This window comes from Populus nigra, chromosome 8, assembly GCF_951802175.1.
Source record: "Populus nigra chromosome 8, ddPopNigr1.1, whole genome shotgun sequence".
Classification (NCBI taxonomy): Eukaryota; Viridiplantae; Streptophyta; class Magnoliopsida; order Malpighiales; family Salicaceae; genus Populus; species Populus nigra.
Window position 1 is genome coordinate 11,794,133 of NC_084859.1, and position 26,191 is coordinate 11,820,323.

Consider the following 26,191-nt stretch of genomic DNA (forward strand, 5'->3'; position numbering starts at 1 on the left):
TCCCGCAAAAGCTAGGAAGACAAAAACGCCCCTCTCAGTCCAAAAGGGGCAGACAACTCCAGTCCATCCAAAGCTAACTCATTCTCGTTGACTCAACCACTTTTTCCTTATAAGCCCGCATAACACACATTCATTTCAATGCTGAATGTCAAAAATACCAGTCTGGCGCTTTGCCACGTGGCTTGCCCAAACTTGACCCCACATATTATCCTCTGGCTCCTTGCCGGGACCCCACAAACCCGTAGCTAAAAATCGCCAGGTGTAACCGTCAACCAAAAAACAACAACTGCAGCTTACAGATCACCGAAACTGAAAAACAATTTTCAAATTCACTCTCTCAAAAACTCTCTCCCCCCTCCCCTTCCTCCCTCTACGACATAGAAAAAGAAAAGAAAAGAAAAGAAAATCAACAAGTCTCCTCTCTCTCTCTCTCTCTCTCTCTCTCTCTCTCTCTCTCTCTCTCCCCCGCTACACTTTAGTTACTTTCTCTTTCTCTTTGAAACTTGAAAAGAGAGATTCAATCTTCTCTCTCATTTTCTCTCTCATTTTTCTCTGAGCTTCCAAACAGAAAGTGGAGGAGAGATAGAGAGAGGAGACTATCAAATGTGATGGGAAGTGGACTCTCCACACTCTTCCCTTGCTTCAAACCGCCAAACAACAACCAACAGGATTTGATTTTCACTGCTTCTGAGCCGTTAGATGAAACCCTAGGCCACTCATTCTGTTACGTCCGATCTTCTAACCGCTTTCTCTCTCCTACTCCCTCCGATCGCTTTGTCTCTCCTTCCCACTCTCTCCGTTTCTCACCGGCCCGGCCCGTACCCGAAACCGGCTTCAAGTCCATTTCCGGTGCTTCCGTTTCTGCTAACACCTCCACTCCTAGAACCGTCCTCCAACTTGACAATATTTACGACGATGCCATTGATGTTATTAATTCTTCGAACAATACTGGCGGCTTTGTTACTTATTCTGCTGGAGGTGCAAGGGCTAATAATACTGGCAGTATTGTGAATAATGTGAATGGATTTGAGAGCACGGCGTCGTTTAGCGCGTTGCCGTTACAGCCAGTGCCACGTGGAGGGGGAGGGTTTTTTTTGTCGGGTCCGATTGAGAGAGGCGCATTGTCGGGTCCGCTTGACCCGAGTACGAGTGGAACAACCGATGGAAGTGGCGGGCGGGTGCATTTCTCGGCTCCACTTGGTGGCATTTATGTAAAAAACAAGAAGAGGAGGGGGAAGGGCATGTCGGGGTTTAAGAAGGCTATGTATCGGAATATTTCGGAGAAGAGCCGGCCGTGGGTTGTTCCGGTGTTGAATTTCGTGAACCGGAGGGAGAATTCGGGGACTGTAGAGGAGATGGAGGGGAGAGAAGAAGGGGATAACGTGCAGTGGGCGTTAGGGAAGGCAGGAGAGGATAGGGTGCACGTGGTTGTATCGGAGGAACACGGATGGTTGTTTGTTGGGATTTATGATGGGTTTAACGGACCTGATGCGCCGGAGTTCTTGATGGGGAATCTATATAGAGCTGTTTTTAATGAACTTCAAGGTTTGTTTTGGGAGGTTGTTGAAGAGGAGCCTCAAGAGACTATTCATGTGGAAGGAATTGAAAATAAAACAGACCCATTAGTGGAAAAGAGTGGTGCAAGTGACGTGAAGGATCTAATTGTCAAAAGTGAATGCAACTTGGTGTCAAAAGCGGATCCATTAGAGGAAATTTATGTTAAAAAGGACGGCGACGGCATATCTTGTGGAATGGAATCTAATGCGGTAAATCAGGATAGAGTGAAGAGGGTTACGTTTCAACCAGAGGAGACGGAGGGGACAGCTAGTACCCGGAGGAGGAGGTTATGGGAGTTCCTAGCTGAGGATGATCTGGAAGATGGGCTTGATCTTTCCGGGTCTGATAGATTTGCCTTCTCTGTTGATGATGCGATTAGTGTAGGTAATGCAGGGTCAGCTGTTAGCAGAAGGTGGTTACTGTTGTCAAAATTGAAACAAGGTTTGTCGAAACATAAGGAGAGGAAGTTGTTTCCGTGGAAGTTCGGATTGGAGGGAAAGGGGAAGGTGGAGGTGGAGGTGGAGAGTAGTAAAGTAGAGGAAAGGGTTTTGAAGAGGAAATGGAAGGCGGGACCTGTTGACCATGATTTGGTTTTGGGGGCATTGTCAAGGGCGTTAGAGGCGACTGAATTAGCGTACTTGGACATGACAGATAAGGTGTTGGATACCAATCCGGAGTTGGCATTGATGGGCTCGTGTTTGCTGGCTGTGTTGATGAGGGATGAAGATGTGTATGTGATGAATGTGGGTGATAGCAGGGCAATTGTTGCCCAGTATGAGCCACAAGAAGTTGGTTCTAGTGTATGTGAAAATGAACTGAGCACGGAGGCAATAATTGAAACGAGATTGACTGCATTGCAGCTATCTACTGATCACAGCACAAGCATTGAAGAAGTAAGTTTTCAATTCTGGTAAATCAACTTTACTTGGCTCATCTAGTTTTATTAATGGTTGTATGCTGTCTTTGATTACTGCCGACTACCTAGTTGTATATGATGTTGACTTTATATTGGTAGAAATTCCAGGGTGGGCTGGTTTTGTATGTTAACTAGTTAATAATCTTACTTTTTCCTTGAACAGTGGCTGGTGCTTAGAATCATTAGGATAATACTGGTATTGCTATTCATATATTTGCTTTGATTTTTACTATCATGTTGCGCAATAAGCTCCATGAAGTTATGTGCAAAGGTGTCTAGAATTTCAGTTTAAGAAATATTTTCTTTAGATCCTTAAGCTGATCTATGAGTAACATCTAGTCATCAGGGGGTGTTTGTTGAGTCTTTCAAATGCAGGACGGTATCCATATCCTACAACAGTTTCATGCATTTCTGTAGTTATTTGCTTTTTTCCTTAAGTATCTTAGTGATGCCAGTTCTCTACTTGGAATGGTACTTAAATGCCCAAGGTTAGATTTTGATACTTTGATGTGTATGACTCTTTGGTTCCACATTCGATACCTTTTTGACTCTTTTCTTTCTAGTTTTGACAGTTTGCCATTATGACTTACAATCATAGATTGGAGGGCATCTTTAGTTGTCTTTTCAAGCAATCCTCTTTCCTCGAGGACCTTGCACTAACCCTTAATGATGCCAAGAAACTATTTATCCTGTGATTTTTTAGCTCTTGATGTTGATTCTTTAATTACTAGAACTTGGGATATTAAAGCATGGTGCCAGGAGAATTTATTGCTCTTTTGACCTTGCTTGTTGTATGACAAGTTGCAGACTGAATTTTTTTTCCCTTTTTTGTTTTACCATAGTTGTTTTAAAGTGTATGCTCTATTTTGACTTGTAGATTTTAGATGTTGTAAAAAATCTCATTCTTTAACATGTGGACATGATATTTAAACAATCTGAAATTTGGAAATTATATTCTGCAGTTCCTCTTATTTTACTGTTTGCTAAAAAAAAGCATTTTGCATTTGAAACTTTTATATCACAATTAAATTGTTAGAATAAATCTGCCTCGTTTTGTTTCATGTTATGGAGTGGCATGCCACATATCCTCTCCTATTCATTGTACTTTCCCTGTTTGTTATTTCATATCTTCTTTTAGGATAGAAAAAAGGGAGATGCATGGAAGCTTCCTTGTAAGTTTCATTTTCATAGCTGGCCAGTGTTTGGAATGTTGGATGCTTCCTTTGTCAATGTCAATTCAATTTGTTATTTTGTTTGCATTTCCTAGTATTTGGCAGTTTCTCAATGAACGTCAATCTTTGTTTGTTGCTTAAAATTAATTGCACCAAGTATAATTTTCCCCTCCTCCAGTGTTGTGTCCGGGTAGAAGATTTACTGCAAGGAGCAGCCTTGTCTTTGTAGACATTTGATTGGAACTTTCTTGGAAAGTCAAGTAGCAAACTGATTCTGTATCATGTGCTTATAGTTCTAGAGCATAGCCATATCTCAACAGGAGGTGACATAACACTTCCATCAAAGGTGCACAGTTAGCTATAAGCTCACCATGCATAAATATAGAAGTTTGTTGCTTTAGTGACTGTTTGCGCTAGTCTAGTACAGTTGTGGCCTCCTTGCACTTTGGCAATCTGCTGCTTGCTAAACTAAAATATATTATTCTTCTATGGTCCATCAAGTTGTGCTTAGGGCATATATGTTCAAGTGTGATGTAGGCTGTAATATATTAGTATATTTGTGTGATGGAATCATTTCCATTTGGTGCAAATGCTCATTACATTTTCTTGAGCAGTTTTTTGTGTTAGTTACAGGAATACATAATAATTTTTCCCATCAATTCAAATTATTGTCAAAACTTGTAAATACCTCAAATCTGTCTTCTCTGTCCTTTTAAGGCTGATAAGAGTAATTAAGAAGAAATTCTTATGTTGTAATTTGATGGACATTAAAGAGACTTAGTAATTTGATGACATTAAAGAGCTTGAATTGACAGATAGGATATTCTGTTTTAGAGAACTTTTTTTTTATGGTCATCACCATGTATGAGGCTGTTAGAGTGATGGGTTCTAATGATAGGTCCCAAGGTTTGTTTGCAACTTCAAAACTAGCTGGCAGGGACACATGTTTATGTCTGGAAGAGGTACTTGTATGGAAATAGTTGATGCCTTTAACGTTGCATGAAAGTTTGAGAGCCTTGCTATTTAGCGTAGAGAATTAAGCATCTGAACTTGCTATGACTTTGCTGTTGTGGTTGAACCACACAATTACTTTATCACTGTCTTGTTCTGGAATTATTGAAGTGTGTTGCCGTATTTCCTATATTTTTGTCTGGTAGCATGAAGATTTGCCACCTGTATATATTTTCTGTGATGAGGGGTAGATATTCAAATTTCTGTTACCCTTGGAAAAAAGAAAAAAGGATCTGCTTCATCATGTATAGCATCAATTATAACTTTTTAATCTTTATCCTATTGTGAGTCTTGTTATTGATAGATGAAGTGGCTGATAAGTTTTCGTCTTCGCTACTTATGCAGGAAGTCATTAGAATCAAGAATGAGCACCCAGATGATAACCAATGTATTGTGAATGACAGGGTGAAAGGTCGTTTGAAGGTTACCAGAGCCTTTGGGGCTGGATTTCTGAAAAGGGTATGTGAAACACGTTTTTAGACTCTGTTTTGCTGAAAATACTTAATAGGAAGATGTTTTCCTCCATTTTTCAGTGTGAAACAAATTATGAAAAATATTTTCCAGTTAACCCCTAAATAGCTACAATTTGGAGGAAAATATTTTAACCTTGTGAAGGAGGGGAAAGTATTTTCTGTAATGCTATAACTCATGATATTCACCAATTTTCTGTGATGCTATAACTCATGATATTCATCAACACCACCCACCCCACCATAATCTTCCACCACCACCACCACCACCACCATAACCACTATCAACACAACCATGGCCCCACCACCATCAGCCAACATCTTATTACTAATATAATTACTATTTAATCACCATCCCACCATAACTCTCTAACACCATTACCACCACCGCCTCCACTATTTTTGCCACCGCCACCACAACCACCTTGTTATTAAATTAATTATCATTTCATCATTATTGTCATCATCACCATCATTACAACAACTATTATCCTCTGACCACCACCATTATCATCAATTTTATTAGTATTATAAATGCTATAATTGTAACCATCATTAACACTACCACAATAGCTATCAGCACCACTACCAGCTTCATTACAATCATTGCAGTTTTTCTCATTTTATTATCCTTGATATATCCAAATGATGGAAAACAACTCATTTTCGGGAAAATGTTTTCCTTGGGAAAATATTTTTTTGCAAAACAAACGGGCCTTTAACGTAGATATTTTTCTCAGTTGAGGATCTTGTGTTGTTGATGCTTATTGACTTACATAACAATTTATGCTGGCACAGCCCAAGTTGAATGATGCCTTGCTGGAAATGTTTCGAAATGAGTATATTGGCACCGCACCATACATATCCTGTTCACCTTCTCTTCATCATTATCAACTGTGTCCAAGAGATCAGTTTTTAGTCCTCTCATCTGATGGATTATATCAGTATCTGACAAATCAGGAAGTGGTTTTTCATGTTGAGAGTTTCATGGAGAAGTTTCCTGATGGAGACCCTGCACAGCACCTGATAGAGGAGCTTCTTTCTCGTGCAGCCAAGAAAGCTGGTACACCTACTTATTTTTTTCTGCTAGTCATATCAATTGCTTGATATCACATCCACTTTTACTTGTATATAATGTGGAGAAACATTTCAGGTTCACAGAAAGCCTGGTAGAAAAATGTAGGGTACCCAATGCCCTACCCACATAATTAAAAACTTATCTATATTTATAAGATGGGAGGTGATGTTGCGTTGTAATTTCTGCCACCCCACTTATGTGATTCTGCAAATTTGTGTAGCAGATATTAGATCAACTCTACTTTTATCTAGGGACCAGCCTTTGCTCTTCATGCTTTCCTGTTCTGCCCTCTGAATCCTGGTTTTGATATTTGCTTGCTATGTGATTGCAAATAATATTCTACAACTTGGGTCTTCAAGGGGGGTTATGGTTCTCTCACTATTCTTGTTATGGTTCTCCCACTATTCATGTTTTCCATTTGTTTTTTTTCTTATAATATATCACAATGCCAAGTTTGTTAAGAGATGCAAACTATTTCTGGGGATTTTCTTTGAACATTATTTATTCATGTAGAATAAATAAGACTGGTACATTCTATTCTTCATGTTTATCATAGTTTAAGCTTTCTAGTTGATTCATGTACTGTATTTTCCAACTGTTTGAGCAGTGCTGATTTTCAACCTCCATGGACTGTCTGCAGGAATGGATTTCCATGAATTACTGGACATCCCGCAAGGGGATCGCCGAAAGTACCATGATGATGTTACCGTTATGGTAATATCACTTGAAGGAAGAATTTGGAAATCATCGGGGAAGTACCTTTAAAAGTCTTTGTGCATTGGACAGTGTTTCCATTGCCGATGACCTTCCTACACAATATGGGATGCAGTTCCAATTCTCAAGTCGATTTTTTGGCAAGCAGTGACCCATTTGTCATGGGTCATGGAAATTTTCTTGGGGTGGTATACAGTTAACAGGGGTGAAGTCCAAATGATATGGGCAAATATTAATGCCAGATTGCTGTCTATAGCTCGTAGATGTCCCGAGGAAATGATGGGGGGTTAGCAAATGCTCTAGGAAATGAAAAAAGAAAAGGAAGTTCCTATTCCTTCTTCGTTTAGACAGATGTTTGCTCAGGTGGAGGCTTTCTCCATTCCTAGCTGCCTTCATTTTTCGTTCATTTCATTTCATTTTTCTTCTTCTTTTAGAGCAAAAAGAAAGGGGGGAGATGCTTGTAATCTGGGTTGGGGGGGTGGGTATACTGAACTAGGAGAATGCCTAGTTAAAGGTGAGTTGTAATTTTGAAGGTGGATTTCTCCACTGCGGTTTAATAGAAAAAAGGAGGTTTCTACACGTTCCTTGTGTGGAATTTTTATCTTCTGCCTGTACAAACAAATTGTTGCAGAAGGCCATACCTCTCAGCAGCAACTGCCCCAAAGGGAACCGAAAGCTGTAATTACAGTATGAAATAAGGATGGATGTAGGGGATGAAGAAGTGAGGACTGAGGAGGTAGTTCTGTTTCCACGGTGCTGTCGGTTCGGTTCGGCACACATAACTTCTGATTTGAGTCATTAAATTTCATGTAAACTAGTTAGCATTCAAACAATGTTTGGTTAAGATTAAAAAGATTGTTAACCATCTCTGTCGTAATTAACTTGAAGGCATCGCAATGATCAGATTGTGCTTCAAAATTTTATTTTTGACTCTAGAATTGTGGTGCCTGCATGCGATGAAATGTAATTGCAATTCAATCTTCAAAAATAAAAATAATAATAATGATCGCAAACAAAAAGAGCACCTTGATCTATTTATTTAAACAATTAGGAAGTATTATTGATTGCATTTGGCATGAATAAAATCGCAGTTGCCTCCAAATAGCCATCAGCAAACACCATCGTATTTCATGCATCTCAATAACATTTTCCAACATCCAGAACAAATTGAAACCAAACAAGCACCCACAGAAGCATCATGATGGCGCATCCTATTTCTTCTGATGCCATGCAGTAGAAATATTTCCACGCGCCATCTGGGCTGTGCGGTTACATTGCGGTTCATGCTGTCACCGAAGACGGAATCCTTGATTGCACCCAAGTTACCAAATCCTCCCGTGTGGCCACGAAATGACCAGCTCTCTCTTCACTCTGCCTAAAAGGTGCTGCAAGTTTCTTCACATGGGAATCAAAGGAATTGGCTAAGCCTTGTGAGAACTTGTGAGTTCCTGAACCCGTGTGAGCTGAAAATAACTCTGGCAATTCCTCATTGCGCTGCACGAATTTGGTCAAGGTCCCCATCCACTCTTCAAGTGCAGTGTGAGCTGCACCCACAGACAGTGAGCGCACATCCAAACTCCACTCCTTTACAGTCTTGTGGTGTAAATCTGGGTATAATCCGTAAAGGGTTCCCAGATAGAGCAGCTCATGTGCTCTCCCATGAAGATCTCTCTTCCTACATATATCTATTAAGCAATTACAAAAGGGTCTTCTTGTTTCCACCACGGCGCCGCTGACAACAGCCCTAAACTCCTCTTTTAGGGTCTCAAAGCGAGTTTCTTCTTCTTCAATCAATCTCACAAGGGCAACCAACCTTGGATTAGCTTGCTTCAAACAAGCTAGGACCTTAGCAACATCCTCACTCTCATCACATAACGATGCAACAGAGAGCAGGCACCCACAAAACCTATCATCCAGCTTAACCCCTCCATCAATCGCAACATTAAAAACTTTAACCAAATCATCAATTCTTCTTGCCTTCCCTAAGCACTGAACCAAACAAGTGCAACCCATTATATTAAGCCCAATACCCAACTTAGACATCTCTTCAAACAACTCCATTGATTTATCAGCATTCCCTCCACTGCCATATATATTTAGCATAGCAGTGAAAGTCCAACTATCTGGCCTACATTTCTCTGATCTCTTCATATCCTCAAACAACATCTCGGCCTCCTCAACGAGGCCAAGATCTGCGCACATGTTCAACAACGTATTGTATAAAATGAAATCCATTGGCCAGTTATTTGACCTCATTCGTTCCCATAAATCCATGGCATCCCTGGCCCACCTAGCCTTACCATAAATCTTAGCTAGTGCAGTTAGTGTTTTCTCACTCGGGGTTAGCCCTGAGTCCACCATCTCCTCAAATAAACTTCTAGCCAAGCCAGGCTTCCCTGCCTTGCCCATTGCCTCCAACAATGTATTATACACAACCAAATTAGGCTGCACGCCAAGAGACTTCATTTCTTGCAAAACATACCTAATGCCATCATAATCTCCAGCCTCACCAAACATCTTTGCCAATACAGAGAATGTTATAGGGTCGGGTTTCCACCCACTAGCTACCCCTCTCTCATACAAACTTAAAACCTCTTCAACCTTGCCTAATTTAGCATAAACATCTAAAATAGCAGAATATGTGACCTCATCAGGCATTAATCCAGTTTTATACATTCTTTCAAACCACTCCACAGCCTTATCAAACCTACTGCATTTTTTAGCACAAGTAATAATAGTTGAATAAGTAATGTTATCAAGCTGAATCTCATTGCTTACCATCTCATTAGCAAGCTCCTCAATGATATCAAACTGCAACCCGTACCTCAAAGACTTCATTGTGACATTGTAGAATATGGTTTCCATGGGAAATACATTCCGGGTCTTGATCCAGTTGAAGAAAAGATGAGTCTTTTGCCATGGCCTCAAGCTATTGAGTATCAAGAGAGCATTTTCTCTAGTTGGTGGGTATGGGATTGTCTCAAGAACAGACTCAAACTCATCCTCACCAGAACCACAATCATTCAGCTTCTTCGCAAAGAGTTTCAACTCTCTAATTTGAGGATTGTAAGAGTAAAGAGACTTCTTTTGCCTTTGAAGTGAAAGCACTGACCTTTTTGGTCTTGTGGGGTTGACCCATGTGGACTTGGGTTTTGACAAGAGTTGAGCTTTATGGTCTTTGGTGGAGAGAGTGGTTGCGGAGAGAGGCTTGAGTTGGTCAGATAAAGAAGGGTTTTTGGGGCTGGGTGATTCTGAGAGATTTTGTGGTGGTTTTATAGAGGATGATGTTTCTGAGGTGGAAGAGTTGCAAGAAATGGCGAGTCTTTTCTTGGGGGGGTTATGCCTGATTGGTGAAGTGAAGAAAATGGGTCTCTTTGTATCTGATTTTGGTATTGTAAAATGGACATCGAGAGCTGTAGAAAGACTGGCAGCCATGACTAAGGCCCAGTGAGCACTCAACTCCCTGGTTGAAGAAAATATCTATCAGTTCAGTTGGAGCGGGAGATGTTTATGCCCCTCTCGATATTTTTGGACACCTTATCTTAATCTAGATGGATACTGAAGAGGAGAGAAGCCCTATATAATTGAGGGGTAGAAAAGGAAAAAAAAAATTTGGTTATAGATCCACCTATAAGGTGGAGAGCCTTAACCGGATGTGTGGTAACAGGGAAGCTCGAAAGCTGTTCCCGTCCCTGTCAGGGGAGATGCCAACCATCTCTCCTTTCTACGAACACGGTTCTCTTTTCTGGAGAAGGCATTAAAAAGGAGGGCAAATATTGTCAAAGTGAACGATGTGGGATTTCCAAGATGTGGGCTTAAGCCTTGGCTTTGTTTGACTGAGTCCTAAATCATGGAATATTGTTTTAGTGCAAAATTTGGAAGAAATCAAAACGGCTGCCTCGAGTATGAAAGATTATGGAGGTGGAGGAACATGTATCTTGGGTTCAGACACAAAACTCTTGGATATACTTGGTTAAACTCTTTTAATTTATGCACGTCTGAGAGAGCTTGCCTTTTATTATTATAATACGTTAAGTGGGGAAAAAAATCAGTTTTGGGCCGTCCTAATCAAATCCATCGTCCTCTGTCACAGTGAGCTATTCCTCAGAGAGACACAAGCAGGCACCAAGTGATGGTAAGGGCGGCAAACATTACTTGCGAGTTTGGGACTGAAGTTGTGAGCATTTTGTTAAATAAAATTCCAGGTGGTTCCTCTCTTCTGTCTACAGTTTGGATAACCAACGTAGCTCATAACAGTGACAGCTTTGAAACAACAAACGAAATCTGCATTAATTTTGCATTTTGATGGTAGCACAACATCCCTCCTCATCGTTGGATACATGAAACCCCAACAGAACATTACCAGCTACTTGGTACATGCCAAAAATATACTGGTGGTGACTATCCCTCTGCAAAGCAATTTATAACTCTGTCAAAACACGAATTTGCAAAACTTCCACTACCCCTCAATGCGAGGATCCCTTGAAAGAGGAATCCAGCAACCCCTTGACATGATTCTCGACTTGTTTCCGGATGAAAGAATAGGGTAACTTCTCAATCACCTCAGCACCAAAGGAAAATACAAGAGCTTTTCGAGCCGTCTCTAGGTCAATGCCACGTGCCTGGAAGTAGAAGAGTTGGGTTTCTTCCACATCACTTATTGCAGCTCCATGGGAGCACTTGACATCATCAGCAATAATTTGGAGATTGGGTTTGACATTCACAGTTGCACGTGGTTCAAGGAGGAGGCTCCTTGTTAATTGTCCCGCATCTGTCTGCTGAGCATATCTGCAAAAAAGAAATATAGTTTTAAGAAAGGCATACACCAAGAAAGACCAACCAATAAGATGCTTTGCACTTGCTATATCAGCGAGTAAAATGTACAAGGTAACTGATAGAATGACATTAACTAATCAGTATTCTCTCCTGCCATTCTTTACCAACGAAACACAGTGAGCATCCTTTGGAGCGCTGAATGCGAGTACAACTTAAAATTTGTACTTTCATCTTTCCTATTCCAGACACATGTTAGACCAATTGACAGTTAAACACTTCCAACTCTATAAATTCTCATCACTATTTTGAACAAAAATGTCAAGGAGCTTGACAAGCTTGCAGCAACAATTTAGCGAAAGAAGCTCCATAAAATTACTGTATTTATCATTGCATTAAAATTAGGTGCAATCATGTGAAACAGTCATCATGATAGGCATTATAATTATTTACCTAGAGTTCAAATCAATAAAATTTCAGGATTATCCAAAACATGAGGACGGGAATAGTAATGAGGCATCAGAAAGATAAAGATTAACAAACAACGAAGCAAAAAAATATAAATGTTATAACAAAAACCACATATGATGGGACACAACAGCCTTACCTGTTAACCTTTACATTCCCATCAAAGACAGCTTGTCCTTGTGAATGAGCAACAATACACTTGTGAAGTTGCTGAGAATAACCTCTTGGATGGTCCAAGACTAGCCTACTGTGTAAATCTTGTGTTTGATCACCAACAGACAAGTGGAAAGTTGATAACTCAGTTGCCGTATCTGGGCCCAATTGTTGAACATGGAGATTGTGCCTACTCAATTTCCCACCAGTGCTTACCTCTACAAGCTCATAGGAACTAGCTGCTTCCTGCAAATGATCCACTTGAAGTCAAATTTATTGTACCCGGGTAAATTCATCACCCGAAGATAAAGTCAAATTCATTGTTGCTGGAAAATTCATCACCCGAAAATCATTGAATAGGCCTGAGAATTAACAGAGGTAAAATATGTCGTAATGTTTAAATTCTTCTATTGAATTAATGACTTATTATGAATAATTTCAGCGCCAATTCCATGATCAAAAGGTGCCAACAGAAACACACCAAGCAAGAAATACCAACTGAAATCACTAGAACTCAAGCAATTTACTAGTAAGAACCTGATTAATTTATAATATAAAAAGCCCATTGCCATCTCACGTTTTGAGCAAATTAGAAAAAAGAAAAATGTTTCCTTGAGACATTCCCAAAAGATAGGCTTCATGATAAATGTGTCAGAAAGCACTAAAAACGGTGCAAGCCAAATATGGGAAGCACACAAGTGACACCCCAGCGAAGGAATTAAACCAAAACAAAACCACCAAAAGTCAAGAAAAGAATAGCAAGTACTAACAATCCAGGTAAGACTTAATCTGAAAATCAAAGATTTGAGTGAATAAGAGGAAGATTTAAGACATTCCCACGTCTCATTCCAAAAGCACCATGTGAGAAACAAAACACAGAACCTATTCAAACTTGTTAACACTTAGCAACATTAAAACCAAAATTAACATTTCCTAAAGAAATACACTTTAAATAACCTGCTACCTTCATATTCCCTTTAACTAAGTGAGTTTCTAAGGTAAAGATATAAAACTCAAAGACAAATTTAACCACTCTACAAGACAAGCCCTCTATTTTGAAATCCATATCTATATTCTCACCCTAAACCTCAATGGCTTCACATAAACTAAAAAGAGAAGATTCCCATGAAACCAGCAATATTTCTACACATACCATAGTTTTCAAAGGCTGGCAGTATTCTCAGGTAATCCTAAACACTTCAAAGCAAACTCCATCCAGCAGATTAAGATAATGCTCTAGGTTATCAGCAAGAAACAACCTAAAAAAGCTCGAGGTCAATCCAATTTTGGTCTTGAAAACAACACAGATCAGGTCCAACTAACCTAATATTCACCCTTCAGATTCATTCCCATCCTCCTTTTTCGACGCATCAAGTCTACACTAGAAGCAGGACAATTTTCCATCCTTGTCATTCAACTAGCATGCATGCAAGCAAGTCCTCGGTTTCAGTTAACTTCCACAATGGACTCTACCAAATATATGCCACCACCAAAAATCATGAATATTAACTAAATTAATCAAGTGAACAGAAATACTCCAGAGAAGTAGATACCAAAGGCTTGGAAACCTCACCAGCTTTTTTGTGCCTAAGCAATTCCTCAACTAATGCAACAGCCAACAGCAACTCCTAAGTAATCCCGGGCACATGACTAGTCACAAGAACTCCCAGTTTTGAAAAAAATGGCTTCTTAATTGCCATTTATCCATCTCTAAAACACCTCTCATGACAGATACTGTTGAAAAATAAAAAAAAACACATTTGGCAAGATCATAAAGAGAAGAATGTACCAGATCAATTTGGTGAACAAAACATTCCCCAAGCTATAACATAGAAGAAAATGTAAAAAAAAGAAAGGTAAACGACCACTCCAACCCGATTGGATATCATGAACAAAAGTAGGCACTCCTAATAACACACAAAGCATACTCTACTTGGATGCAAGAACATTTTCCCATCCCACAGCATCTGCCTCAAAGAGAAGTGAACTAAATTATAACAATTGGAATTGTTTTGGTAAGAGATAAAGGATTTAAACACATGAGAATGAAACACAAAAAAGATGGATGCTTTCCTCAGGAAGGAAGAGAAATAATCAACGCAAAAACCTCAGACGAAGATCTGCCCTCACTCATATCATTGATGTGCAACATGAACTCAAGACACTTCTTGTGGGTTAGGGTTTAGAGGATGGGTGAGGAGGAGCTTATCAGATGACAAGAGCAACCAATTTTTTTTGGTAAAGACTCACTTAGGGAAGAATCTTTATTGAGATAATCAGATTTCTCATACCAACACAAAACCGTCTCTAGATTAAAAATGCTCATTGAAGTCAAAATTAGTTCAATGTAATAATTATACACAATCTCTCTCACAACATCATCTGTTAGCAAGAGACATCATTACTTCTCCTCAAAGGCAAACCTGTCTCCCATCACCCCTTGTCTCCTTATATATTATTGAAAGAACAGTTTCTCTCAAAAGAGTCTTCATTCTAAATCCTAACCCACAGCAGAACGAACAAATCACAAGAAAGGAATGGTGAATTTTGTCTTTGGAACAATGATAATGACCTCCATATAAAGAAAACTGCTGCTTTATCTGAGGGCCCTGCTCCAGAGTTAAGAATAGCCAAATACAGAATCCTTTTCGGGATCTGAAATTGAAAACCATTAATTGAATTGCAGTTTTGGAAACACTCAGCCAAAAGTAAAGAAGTGTATAGCCAACTTCCTTAATTATGTCCTTTTGCTACATATAAACTTCATTTCAGTATGTCAAGGTTTTCATTAAATAATATCTCGAATCATTCAAAAAGTGTTAAAACATCAGAATTGGTAACGAAATAATAGATGGCTTCTAACAATTCCACTAACAAGAATTACATGATTATTTGATTAATGAGATTCTTATTTTACTAGGTGTTCCATAAAAACCTTTCTTTAACTCAGCAGCATATGCAAGTGCAATTGTCTTGAAACATGAAACTAATTTTACAGCAATTTGACCCGTTTACACGCGCATTGAGCTCATTTCCATATCCTCCTAACATGATTATATTCTTCACATATGTTTAGCTAGTTACTAAACAAGAAAAGAAAAGAAGGAAAGCAAAAAATATGCAAGCAAAAAAATAATAATAATAGAGAAAGAAAAGAAAACCTCCAAAAGAAATCACCTGTCGCACTGCAGTCCACTTTATATGAGCAGAATTTAAGGACTGACTCTGCACATAAGAATGCCGAACCTTTGCTCCTTTCCCAATCACCACTTCTAGAACAGGATTCGCCCAATAACGCTTATTATCATTCCCTTCTTTACTCACGAACTCCTCAATTATCCCAACCTCCCCTCCCTCCTCCACCACTACAAACACCCTCGGATTCGAAACTGGCAAGTTTTTAGACCCCTCCTCTCCTCCCTCGACTGAAACATACTTAAAATGGATTGGATTGTCCACCTTTACACCAGCAGGAACATAAACCACAGTCATAACAGGAGTTCCTAATCCATTAATTGACCAAAACAAATCACCCCATTCAAAATCACCTACAAACTCCAATACCCTTTTGGCAATTCTATCACTAGAATTACTCAACAAACCACCTACATAAACCCCATCAGGTAAAGTAGACACCTTTGACATAGAATTTAACACAAACCCATCAGCAATAACAATATTAGGCAAGAGGGTATCCCCATTAATGCTTGGTAAATAATCTAATTGTGGTGGTTTGGTGATTGGAAGGATTTGAGAGTGCCTGATGAATGAAGTATCGGTGAACCTAAAGGGCTCATCTTTACGAGAAGGCCAGGAAGTAGAGAGAAGAGATTCAGAGGAGGAATCTCTGAGTTTTTGAAGAGAGACAGAAGGAGAAAGGGAGTCTTCAAGAGTCTCGGCTAATTGAAGAACAAAAGGGTCAGAGAAACTTGCTTGTGTTATTGGGGTTGTGGAAAGTGAAAAGCTTTTGGGCTTCTGTTTCTGTCTGTGCTTGATTTTGGGTTTACTTGTAAGGGGTGTATGAATTTGGGGAGTGAAAGCTGAAACAGACATAGATGATGACGATGACGATGCTTCAAATAACAGACTAGATGTTCAAACAAAGACACACAACACAAGTGACAAAGTTGTTGAAACTATATGGTTTTAACTAATAAAAGTACTGTCTTAGTTTTGTAGAATCTCAATCAATAATGCCTTGACTCCTAAGTCAATCACCAATACATGTCCCTGAGAAGAGGGAGATGGTGAAACGGTGAAACCAGAAGTTTGGGGTTATGATGTGAAGCTACCAACTGGCTCTCCAAATATTCCCAAGAATCTTTTACCTGTTTCAACATGATCGGGCTTTAGTCGTACTGAGGCGAGGGAGCGGAGCTGATGACAAGAAAAGGCCCAGCTCAATCTCTAACTCAACCTCAGATCCTAATAACAAGGGATCCACAAAACAAATTGCAGCTATCAACTTCGATGCATTTCAACCCTTTTGTATTTTTATTTATCTACTTTACAATCCACTTGAATGCACTCAATTTTCCTTATTTTTCTTTTTGATATAGGCTTCATGTCATGATAGTCCATGGATATGGATCTTCCTCTCGGTCTTGATTTCATAACAAGGTGTTTCTATGCAGGTTAGGCTTGGGTTCTGATCTTAGAACTAGGCTTGAGTATGGCCCATTTCTTCATTCAAGCTAGTTAGTATGTGGAGGTAACAGCCTCATGATGACGATATCCAAATAGTGGATGGTGGGCTACTTTTGACTGTGGCTTTCGTATTCGTCGACCATCACTTCTGGGTTCAAGTCATCGAGTGCGGAATCTTTGATCGCCCTTTGTCCTTTCTTCTTCAATGAAATCAACATTACGTTTGTTCAACAGTCGTTGGTAACGCAAAACACGAAGCGAGACATCCAAGAAGCTCTAAAACGTTCTGCTATTAAATATTGCCACTTTAGGGGAGAATCGCATGTCATTTTCGATGTCAAAGATTATTGTCTGTTTGAGATTTTCTTAACACTCAATACATTGTTTGACCATAATGGTTAGATTACATATTCTTACCCAGTTGAATCCAATTGTTAAGCTAGTTCATCGCCAGCAGAGAATATACAAGTCTTGGTCAATATTCTCATATGGAACAAAATCTTTGAATTACTATTAGTAATAATGTCAAGGAGTGTTTGAGACTATAATACAATTATTTTTTAAAGTATTTTTTATTTGAAAATACATTAAAACAATATTTTTTTAAAATTTTATTTTAACATTAATATTTAAAACAAGAAAACTTCGTATCTAGACAAAAACATGATCCAGCCATGTAGCCAAACAAGTTTTTAGTCTATCCTCGAGCAATTACATGTGGAATTAAATACAACAAAATGCATATAAGTCGCCACTTTACTGTCCTAACATGTCCCGTACATGAACTCATAGCTGTAGCTTGATTCACAGGCCAAGGTTTCTTTATAGAACTATGAATGATGATTAGGGGGACATTATTGATTAACATAATATTATTGTAAAGAGAGGGGAGAGGGCAAATGCAAACATCCGTTGTCTTATTTCCAAGTTGCCAAATAGGGTTTGGAGGCTGGACCTTTTTATCCTTTTTAACATTTTCCAAAAGACGAAATTATTACAGTGCATGATCATGGATGGAGCCAAAATGACTGACAGGTCACAAGTCTCTCTCTCTCTCTCAGCACAATAATTTGCTGGATGCAGCCAAAATCATGGGTAGGAGCTTTTCCTTTATGATTATCACAAAGATCCAATCTCCAAAATGCAATCTCACCCACTGATGTGGGAAAGCTACCTGTCCCATCTCTCTCTCTCTTGCTCTCTCCGTCTCTCATATGTGGTCCTGGTGGTTGGCCGGGAAAGGAACATCTATGCGACCCATTTTATAACAATGGTGACGGACGTGAACTTCTTCCGGCAACTGTAAAATGCTTTGATATTGATTCGAGTTTACATTGAAGTTCTAATATTGGGGTTCAAAAAATTGCCAATTCCAGGGCTTGACTGTCACTAATGATCTATACCTTCCTTAGATTTTCACTGGATAATTAGATACAGCTAAGTTGCATATTAGACCAAAAAAAAAATCTTAAAAGGAAGTTTTAATTATAAAAAAAACCTCTAATAATTTAAATGCAGGGGCATTAAAAAAATATAAAAATAATATGCATTTTAAAGGGAAATTCTTTGGAAATATCATAAAACTTGGCTTCGTCAATCAATCGTGAAGCCTCCTGCCGTAAACCCCTTAAATCATTACTTAGCTTGGATTATAAATCAAATCATGAGTTAATTTGATATGACCCGGTTAATTTGACAGGTTTAAAAACAAAATTAAAAACTAGTATAAAAAGTTTCTTGGCTAAAAAAAATATTTAGCATGATATATTTTTTTTAAAAATAAAATAGTAATATATTGGATTGATTTAAATCAACCTATCAAATTCGTAGTTTAGTCATGGACTTGGTTGGGTTAAATAAGTTCACCTTTTTAAAATTATTTTTTATTTATGATAACAAAAATAAACAATCCTAGCATTTAAGATTATAGAAACCTTTTTAGAAAATTAACAAATATTCTTTTTGTACAATTCATCATAATGAATTTTTTTTAAATAGCATTTTAATAATTTTAATGCAAATATATTAAAAAAAATATATGAACAACACGTCACTCAAGCATTGTTGCAGGAAATTTCTTGTAATTTTTTTAACCTACATGGAGAACAGGAAAAAAAAAAAAACATGAAGAGTTAGTTGTAAACAAGTAACCTTCAATCCTGTTTTGCAAGTAAAGATCAAGCTCATCACCGATACTAGGAGAAAAAGAAAGAGAAATCATTCTAGATTCACCATTTTTTTTACTTCGCTAATGGCAACTCATGAATCCACATGCCATCAGTAGTGGTGGCGTGTGGAGTATGCCGGCCATCACTACTCCATCATGTCCAATACTATTTTTATGGTTATAGAGGATTCTAGACAATATAAACAAGAGATACTCAGATAGACAAGAGACAATAATAGAGATTGAAGGAAGAGATTCTTGCAAAGAAAAACCTAAATATCAACAAGAAAAAAAATGATCCAAAAAATTATTAAAAACAAACCATATTTCTGAATTGTCAGTCTCTCTTTACCAGAGAAGGTCATCTACACTACCATCATCAGGAGGAGAAAGAAGAGGAGAAGTAGCTACCCCAAGATTCCTCGTGCCTCCCTTCCTTGATGGTGTGTAAAAAACACCCTGCCATCCTGATTGGTCCTCCACGGGTTTAGTCAACGCACTAATACTGTTTTGTTTTCCATCCATTATTTGTACTGTTATAACCTCTTTGGTCTAGCTCTAATTGACTGACAACTCGTAAAGGTCAGTTTTGAATCTCCATATGTGGTTTATTTGTTCAAACAATTTTGTAATTTGTTTTCGTGAATCTCTATATTTTTTATTTTTGTTAATTTTGGTCTTGTTTACCATGAAATAAATAACGAATATTTTTCTTATTTTTACTTCCTTCCACATGATTTTGAAGGCGATTAATGAGAGGCAATATATATTGGTGTCCTTCTCCGCTGGCTCTTCAAAGGTCACAGACTTCCTCGACTGTTGACGACAGGGGGCGGGCGGGTGGTGCTAACCATGGTCCAAGGCGCCAAGGGACAAAGGGGCCGAAAGCACTAGACAAAGGGGATAAGGTGGTTCTCATTTTCCAGTCCCCCCACCCCCCACCCCCCACAGAAGAAAGAAAGAGCTATGTGCCCTCTTATTTCTTCCATGATCGATCCTTCACTGAACTTTTCCATGTTCATTTCATTTCACATTTGATTTTATGGGGCTGTATATTGTAAACCACCTCATCAAATGAGACTTTGGAGTCCTCTCTGTGGGTCAGTTTTCTTTTTGTATCTCACCACTTTGAGATTTCGGGGCTAATTCATTCAATCGGAAAGTGGAAAAACAGTCAACTTATATCATGGTTGATATTGTGATAACGGTTAATTTTTAAAATGTATTTTTATTTTAAAATATATCAAAATAATATATTTTAAATTATTTTAAGACTTATTTACTACATCTATATATCAAAACAATCCAAAATCATAATAAAAAATTTAATTTAAAATTAAAAAATTAAAAAAATCTTCAAACACACTCTTAATATAATATGTTTGAGATGAGCAGTGATTGAAAATTTTAAATTTAATTGACAGGATATAAGGGAAAAGAAATAAAGATAACTTTTGGTTTAATTTCAGTCATCAAAATTTGGCAACTACTACTTGCATCCGTGTGTATTTGCTATTACAGTCCATGATAATACTTTTTAAAAATATATTTTGATTGAAAATATATTAAAATGATATTTTTTTTAATATTAATACATTAAAATTATAAAAAAATATTTAAAAAAATCAATTTAATATTTTTTAAGATAAATAAATAATTTAAAAATTACTTTAAAAAACAAAAACTACCGCATCGCAAACAAAAATTACAACAACGTCAAAAAATTTCTTCAAATTTCCAGATATTTCCAGATTAAGCAAGTTACATCTTTGAAAAACAGGATAGAAAGAAACATTGTTAAACTCCTAGCCAAAAAAGAAAGAAAGAAAGACGGAAAGAGGGATCCAAGAACTTGCCTTTGGATTCTCGACTTAAAAATTTACTACTTACATAGTTTCCGTACTCCTTGGAATGTCTAAGTGGATGGAGATTGCTGCTGCTGCTGCTGCTTCCCCTTAAATTAAAACCCTACTGCATTGAAGCTTCAACTAAAAGGTCACATGGACTCAGGTTGACCACCCCCCCCACATAGCTTGCAAAAACAATTTCCGACGATCAAAGAGGAGGATCGTCGGAAAGAAATCGCGTCCTCAAATAAGCACCGGTGGCCTTTGAGAAATTCGTACGCTTAACATTAATCTATGTAATAATTAAAAAAATATTTATTTTAACTATTGCATAATTAAATATAAAACAGTGTGCGGGTAAACCTACGACTACGAGGGTTGCCTATTGCCCGATCGAGGAGTGAAACAATAACTTATAATATTCTAATTCAAGTCTTGCGTTTAGACCCCAAAAGGGTTTTGCTTTCGGATTTTCTTTATTTCATAGCCGCATCAAGTTTGTTCAAGGATTTGAAATTTATCCGAATTTGCAGAGTTCATATTGCTTGCTAAATCTTACACCTAGCCGACTATATATATATATATATATAGGTGGAAATCCAGGCATGCAATCCATGAGTCAGCATATCGGCTCTCCCTGCTTGCCGCTTTCCCATATGAAAAGAAATGGATTTCCATGACATGTAATTTCCTTTGTAAAGTCTGGCAATAAGAACCCTATCCGATATATTATAAGGATTGAAGGTAAAGCTTTTGATTATATATCTCCTTCCATTTCCCTAATGTAAAATGCCAGATGGCCCCGTTAAAAAGGTTAAAAAAACTAAGCAAGCACTTTTAGGACACTCTTTTAGAACAAGGGACCCATTTTGATGACTCAATCAGTTCCAAAAAGAAAAGAAAAGTGTTTTGTCTGACTCAGAATGACGCGGGGGGAGGTTGGGCGACGAAGAAAACCCAAATTCTCCCATCAATGACAGCTTGACCACTCCACAGTTGCATCCTTAAAGCGAGTTCAATGCTCTCTACTAACACCCGAAATGGGCGTAGGATTAGCAGAATCTATTGAAAGATTAGAGCTCTCATCTTCCGATAACATGTCAAATCTGTGTTCCTGTGAATCTACTAGTGTTTTTCCTCGGCAAGAACAGAGTGTTGACAGGAAGAGAGGCTTCGTTTTTTTCCTGCAGTTGAATCCAAGATCCCTTGCATTGACAAGTATTTTGTAACCACGTTGTTTGAAAGTTATAAATTGACAATCTTGTAGTTGTTTTTAAAATTTTTTTTTTAATTCAGAACTAAAAATTTGATAAACTTCATTATCTTGATAAACTTCATTATCTTGTAGTAAGGGAACAAATCCTCTGTTATAATTATTGGAATTAGTTTAAACCTGTAAATAATCTTGTAGTAAGAGGCATGTATAGGGAGGGATGTTCAACCCACCATTTCCTTAGAAGAAGATAATATTTTTCTAATATAGAATAATATTTTTATTATATGTTTTAATTCATCATAATTTGATAACCACTTGAATCATTGAATTATTAAAAGAATTAAAGTTAAAGAACAATTAAAATTAATTAAAAGTAACGGTCACGAATTATATTGGCGGGAAGGAAAAAGAACAGTAAGGTGTGAACTGAAGTTGTAAAGTAGGTCCCATCCTGTGGAATTTTGGGCACGCTCTAGACAAGCAACCTCTCCACTTTCGGTGTGCAAAAATTTGGACTTTGCTGCATGCTCCAATCGTATATTATATAAACACACACATTACAATTCCATTGTTACTCTACCAAGCTTCGCCTTCTCTCTTCTTTAATTACACACACACACACACACACACAACCTACTCCTTTCTTTTGTCAATCTCTCTTTTTGAAGCCCACATAAAAAGTTTTTTGAGTCCATACCATTCGAGATTTGCAGTTTTTGAGAGATTCTTGAATGGTCTTGGCTTCTGGTCAATGCAATAGGTTCCGGTTTTGGAAGTTCTAACTAGTTTTTAGACCAAGTTTTTTTTTCTTGTTGAATTCACTATCTAAATTTGCATTTAAGGCAAATTTCTGGCTTCTGGGTATTGGTTAAATTCTTGTGACTAAATTCTGAGGGGGTTAGTGGGGGTTTAATACTTTGATCATAAGAAAGTCGAGTTTCAAAGGAAAATGATTCAGTTCTACAATGGGTACAACCTGTGGAAGTTGTGCTTGATTCTTGGTAAAAGATCTAGTGTTGATAAGAGCTTTTATTTTTGGATTTTTCAAATCTTTAATAGATACAGTCTGGGGACTTAGCAAGAAACCTTCCTTACTCTACTCTGTTTACTCTGTTTTTTTGTTTTTTTTTCCTGTTCATTTCTTTTTCACTCTAGGTAGATTGAGATAATGGGAGGGGCTTCACTGCCACCGGGATTTCGTTTTCATCCAACTGATGAGGAATTGGTAGGGTATTACCTGCATAGGAAAGTTGAAGGGCTTGAAATTGAGCTTGAAGTGATCCCCGTGATCGATTTGTACAAATTCGATCCATGGGAGTTGCCAGGTAACTTCTCTTCTAGTAGCCCATCTACTGTTATGTTTATAAGATGTAAGGAGAAGAATTGTTATCGATGATTTGTAATGCTTCGTCAAAGTTTCCTTATTCCTATCCAAGAAATGATTGGCATGGGAATGTGAATAGTCAATGCCCCTTGGTTTGAGAGAGGTAAATATGACGCATGCAACGCTACTTGCCTTTTAGATATCTTTGGGATATGGATTAGTTTTTTTCGTGGGCAAGTTATGACCTAAGCTCAATAAATTCATACGTTGTTGCTTTAGATTTAAATTGTTATGGTTCGAAAGAAGCTTCAGTATTGCTGTCTGAAGTCTGAACACAGATATTTTTTAGTATTGGAAAAGCACTTTTTTGTTTTGTTTTCTTTATGCTTGATTTTTTTTTTTGATTAATCTGATCTCAAGAATACTTTTATCGGTGGAGCCTTCAACAACTTTTTTCTTGCAAAGTCCGGTTCGGCCGGAAACTTTCATTTTTCAGAAACAGTTTATTCAAAGGAAAGCACTACAAGAAACAGTTTCACCCTTTAATTTTCATATCACTCTTTTCCTGTCGATCACATTGTTCTAACAACTTGGAAATCTAACTTAATTTCAATATGTGATACGCAGAGAAGTCATTCCTGCCGAAACGAGATATGGAATGGTTCTTCTTCTGTCCCAGGGATCGTAAGTATCCCAATGGTTCGAGAACAAATAGAGCCACTCAAGCTGGCTACTGGAAGGCTACTGGCAAAGACCGGAAAGTTGTCTGTCAATCTGCCGTGACTGGGTATAGAAAGACTCTCGTTTTCTATCGCGGACGGGCTCCTTTAGGAGACAGGACAGACTGGGTAATGCATGAGTATCGCCTCTGCGATGATCTTTCTCAAGGATCACCCAATTTTAAGGTAAACACATTTAAGTTCAATGCCTGTTGAACCTATATTTGAGTTGTTTAGAAGACTGAGAAAGCATCTGGTTACTTTATTTCTCCAGGGTGCTTTTGCTTTGTGCCGTGTTGTTAAAAAGAATGAGCAAGGTTTGAAGATGAGTGATCCACAAGGTGAGCCTAAAGCCAAAAAGGTCGGAAGTAGCTCGAGCAATGTGGATTTCACCTCTAATGTAGTCTCGAACGAGCCTTCGAACATCTCATTTGGCATGTCTTCTCAAGCAAGTTACCTGTATAACAATGGGAATCAATATTCAACTCCTATTGCGTCTCCTTATCAAGTCACAACAGTGTCAGAACTTGAGCCAGCTGCTTCACTGGAAAGCAATCCTCCAAGCCATTGGATCTCACCCGAACTAATTCTTGATTCCTCAAAGGTATAGCTTAGGTGAAACGTAATTAACAGACTACATTTCTATATAACGAAGATTTTTTAATCTTTTCTATGGTTTTGTTTCAGGACTATCCACAAGTACATGAAGCTGCATCTCAATACTTTCCACAGTATGAGTATCCAAGCTCCATGAATACATGGCAGCCAGACACACAGGGAGAATTCTCGCCGGGTTCATCATACTCGAATTTTACAGGAGAAATTGAGCTTGCCGATGATCTCAGTCACATTGGGTTCATGTCACCTTACTCAGAACATGGAAACTACATGGGTTTTGGTGGGAATGATGACATGCACTATCAAGGTTATTGACCAGATCAGTTCACTAAGATATGCACGACCCTTTGAAAAAAGAAAGGAGAGATCATTGTAGCTCTTATTTCAATGCAGGATCAGAGAATTGGAACAAAGCTCCAATTTGCAGGCAAGCAAGTGGAGATGGGAGTTTGGGGGAATATGGCGGTCTTTGGTCGCAGGAAGACAACATGGTGATTGTGATCTAGGGGTGTACCTCGAGCAAAACAATCAAGAAGGGGGGTCTCCAAGACAACGCCTTTTAATGTTTGTTCTTGGGAGGGAAATAAAGAATAAATCCCCTTCCTATGACTTGTGTTTGGTTATGTTATCTTGTTTAGTAGCTAAATGTTATTTCAGTTCCTGTTTATTTAAGTAAGGCTGCACTCCCCCCCGGTGGTAATCACTTTTATAGATTTCACTAGGAGTTGGTTAATGTCAGTTTGAATTGTCTACTCTATGGCTTTAAGTAAGCTTTTTTCATGGAAGAAGCTTTGATGTTGTATAAGCATTCAAAATCTCCGTTCAGCCTAGCACAAACGAAATCACCCTATTTACCAACTTTTTCCGAACGCCAGTAAAAGTCAATAACAATTTCTTTCTTAAATGCAAGCACATTAAGAGTAATGATGCCCATTCTGGTCAAAATTTGATGCAAATTGTGATGAACAAGCAACTCTCTCACATGTTTGATGGAAATCCTTGAGTGCAGATGTTACTGTGGTAGAAACCTTTGAATTCGTCACCAAATATTTTCCGGATTCTTTACCTTTTCCTTCCCCTGTTTGAAAACAAACAAACAAATTTTGTAGCAGATCTGAATGGAGCATATGTGATTATGTTAGGGTGGGGTATGATGTGGAAACTTGAGATCACTTCTGCTTCAACTTTCGTATACAGCAGTTGTAGTCTTTACTCTCCATAATTTGTCAGATTGCTTGGAGCTTTTGAATGCAATATTCTCTAGAGATTTAAAGCATGCTCATGTCATAATCCAGTCCATAAAAAAATTTGCTTTAAGAAACCCATTTATATCTTTTGGTT

At 38.1% G+C, this 26,191-nt stretch overlaps 4 protein-coding genes, 1 long non-coding RNA gene and 1 other non-coding gene across 8 annotated transcripts; 3 read left to right on the top strand and 3 right to left on the bottom strand.

Annotated features, from left to right (window-relative positions):
* Window positions 1-204: 204 nt before the first annotated feature.
* LOC133700534 (protein phosphatase 2C 29) lies at window positions 205-7,856 on the top strand. Of its 2 annotated transcripts, XM_062124096.1 has the most exons (4): window positions 274-2,450; window positions 5,002-5,115; window positions 5,925-6,189; window positions 6,845-7,856. In XM_062124096.1, the coding sequence occupies exons 1-4, from the start codon at window positions 609-611 to the stop codon at window positions 6,967-6,969; spliced, it is 2,346 nt and encodes a 781-aa protein (XP_061980080.1). In that variant the 5' UTR covers window positions 274-608; the 3' UTR covers window positions 6,970-7,856. The 2 variants fall into 2 exon arrangements, 1 of the variants encoding a protein (XP_061980080.1); XR_009843428.1 differs by lacking the exon at window positions 6,845-7,856 and having other exon boundaries at window positions 205-2,467; window positions 5,925-6,064.
* A 42-nt stretch (window positions 7,857-7,898) lies between these two features.
* Window positions 7,899-10,482, bottom strand: LOC133700535 (pentatricopeptide repeat-containing protein At5g46580, chloroplastic). Its single transcript, XM_062124097.1, has one exon. The coding sequence runs from the start codon at window positions 10,351-10,353 to the stop codon at window positions 8,200-8,202; it is 2,154 nt and encodes a 717-aa protein (XP_061980081.1). The 5' UTR covers window positions 10,354-10,482; the 3' UTR covers window positions 7,899-8,199.
* Window positions 10,483-10,522: 40 nt separating this feature from the next.
* On the bottom strand, window positions 10,523-10,652 carry LOC133702450 (U6atac minor spliceosomal RNA). The gene has a single exon (XR_009843740.1). It is a non-coding gene; the product is annotated as a U6atac minor spliceosomal RNA (small nuclear RNA).
* Window positions 10,653-11,182: 530 nt separating this feature from the next.
* Window positions 11,183-16,787, bottom strand: LOC133702079 (protein ABCI7, chloroplastic). The gene is made up of 3 exons (XM_062126270.1): window positions 15,490-16,787; window positions 12,299-12,558; window positions 11,183-11,706 (listed from the first exon to the last, which is right to left on the bottom strand). Exons 1-3 carry the CDS (start codon window positions 16,363-16,365, stop codon window positions 11,385-11,387), a joined length of 1,458 nt encoding a protein of 485 aa, XP_061982254.1. The 5' UTR covers window positions 16,366-16,787; the 3' UTR covers window positions 11,183-11,384.
* Window positions 16,788-19,355: 2,568 nt separating this feature from the next.
* Window positions 19,356-20,322, top strand: LOC133700728 (uncharacterized). The gene is made up of 2 exons (XR_009843470.1): window positions 19,356-19,708; window positions 19,872-20,322. It is a non-coding gene; the product is annotated as an uncharacterized LOC133700728 (long non-coding RNA).
* Window positions 20,323-22,778: 2,456 nt separating this feature from the next.
* LOC133701140 (NAC domain-containing protein 71-like) lies at window positions 22,779-25,655 on the top strand. Of its 2 annotated transcripts, none has more exons than XM_062124959.1 (6): window positions 22,779-23,190; window positions 23,345-23,514; window positions 24,141-24,418; window positions 24,507-24,836; window positions 24,920-25,157; window positions 25,244-25,655. In XM_062124959.1, exons 2-6 carry the CDS (start codon window positions 23,358-23,360, stop codon window positions 25,354-25,356), a joined length of 1,116 nt encoding a protein of 371 aa, XP_061980943.1. In that variant the 5' UTR covers window positions 22,779-23,190; window positions 23,345-23,357; the 3' UTR covers window positions 25,357-25,655. The 2 variants fall into 2 exon arrangements, with proteins under 2 accessions (XP_061980943.1, XP_061980945.1); XM_062124961.1 differs by having other exon boundaries at window positions 23,349-23,514.
* The last annotated feature ends 536 nt before the right edge of the window (window positions 25,656-26,191 follow it).

Excerpts from the sequence above, each read along its gene's own strand:
- LOC133700534 (XM_062124096.1), top strand. The coding sequence starts at position 609 with ATGGGAAGTGGACTCTCCACACTCTTCCCTTGCTTCAAACCGCCAAAC. Across the intron at positions 5,116-5,924 it reads GGGCTGGATTTCTGAAAAGG|CCCAAGTTGAATGATGCCTT; the intron begins GTATGTGAAACA and ends ATGCTGGCACAG. Across the intron at positions 6,190-6,844 it reads TCGTGCAGCCAAGAAAGCTG|GAATGGATTTCCATGAATTA; the intron begins GTACACCTACTT and ends GACTGTCTGCAG.
- LOC133700535 (XM_062124097.1), bottom strand. The coding sequence starts at position 10,353 with ATGGCTGCCAGTCTTTCTACAGCTCTCGATGTCCATTTTACAATACCA.
- LOC133701140 (XM_062124959.1), top strand. The coding sequence starts at position 23,358 with ATGGGAGGGGCTTCACTGCCACCGGGATTTCGTTTTCATCCAACTGAT. Across the intron at positions 24,837-24,919 it reads TAATTCTTGATTCCTCAAAG|GACTATCCACAAGTACATGA; the intron begins GTATAGCTTAGG and ends GTTTTGTTTCAG. Across the intron at positions 25,158-25,243 it reads TGATGACATGCACTATCAAG|GATCAGAGAATTGGAACAAA; the intron begins GTTATTGACCAG and ends ATTTCAATGCAG.
- LOC133702079 (XM_062126270.1), bottom strand. The coding sequence starts at position 16,365 with ATGTCTGTTTCAGCTTTCACTCCCCAAATTCATACACCCCTTACAAGT. Across the intron at positions 12,559-15,489 it reads AGTGGACTGCAGTGCGACAG|GAAGCAGCTAGTTCCTATGA; the intron begins GTGATTTCTTTT and ends GATCATTTGCAG. Across the intron at positions 11,707-12,298 it reads GGGAATGTAAAGGTTAACAG|ATATGCTCAGCAGACAGATG; the intron begins GTAAGGCTGTTG and ends TCTTTTTTGCAG.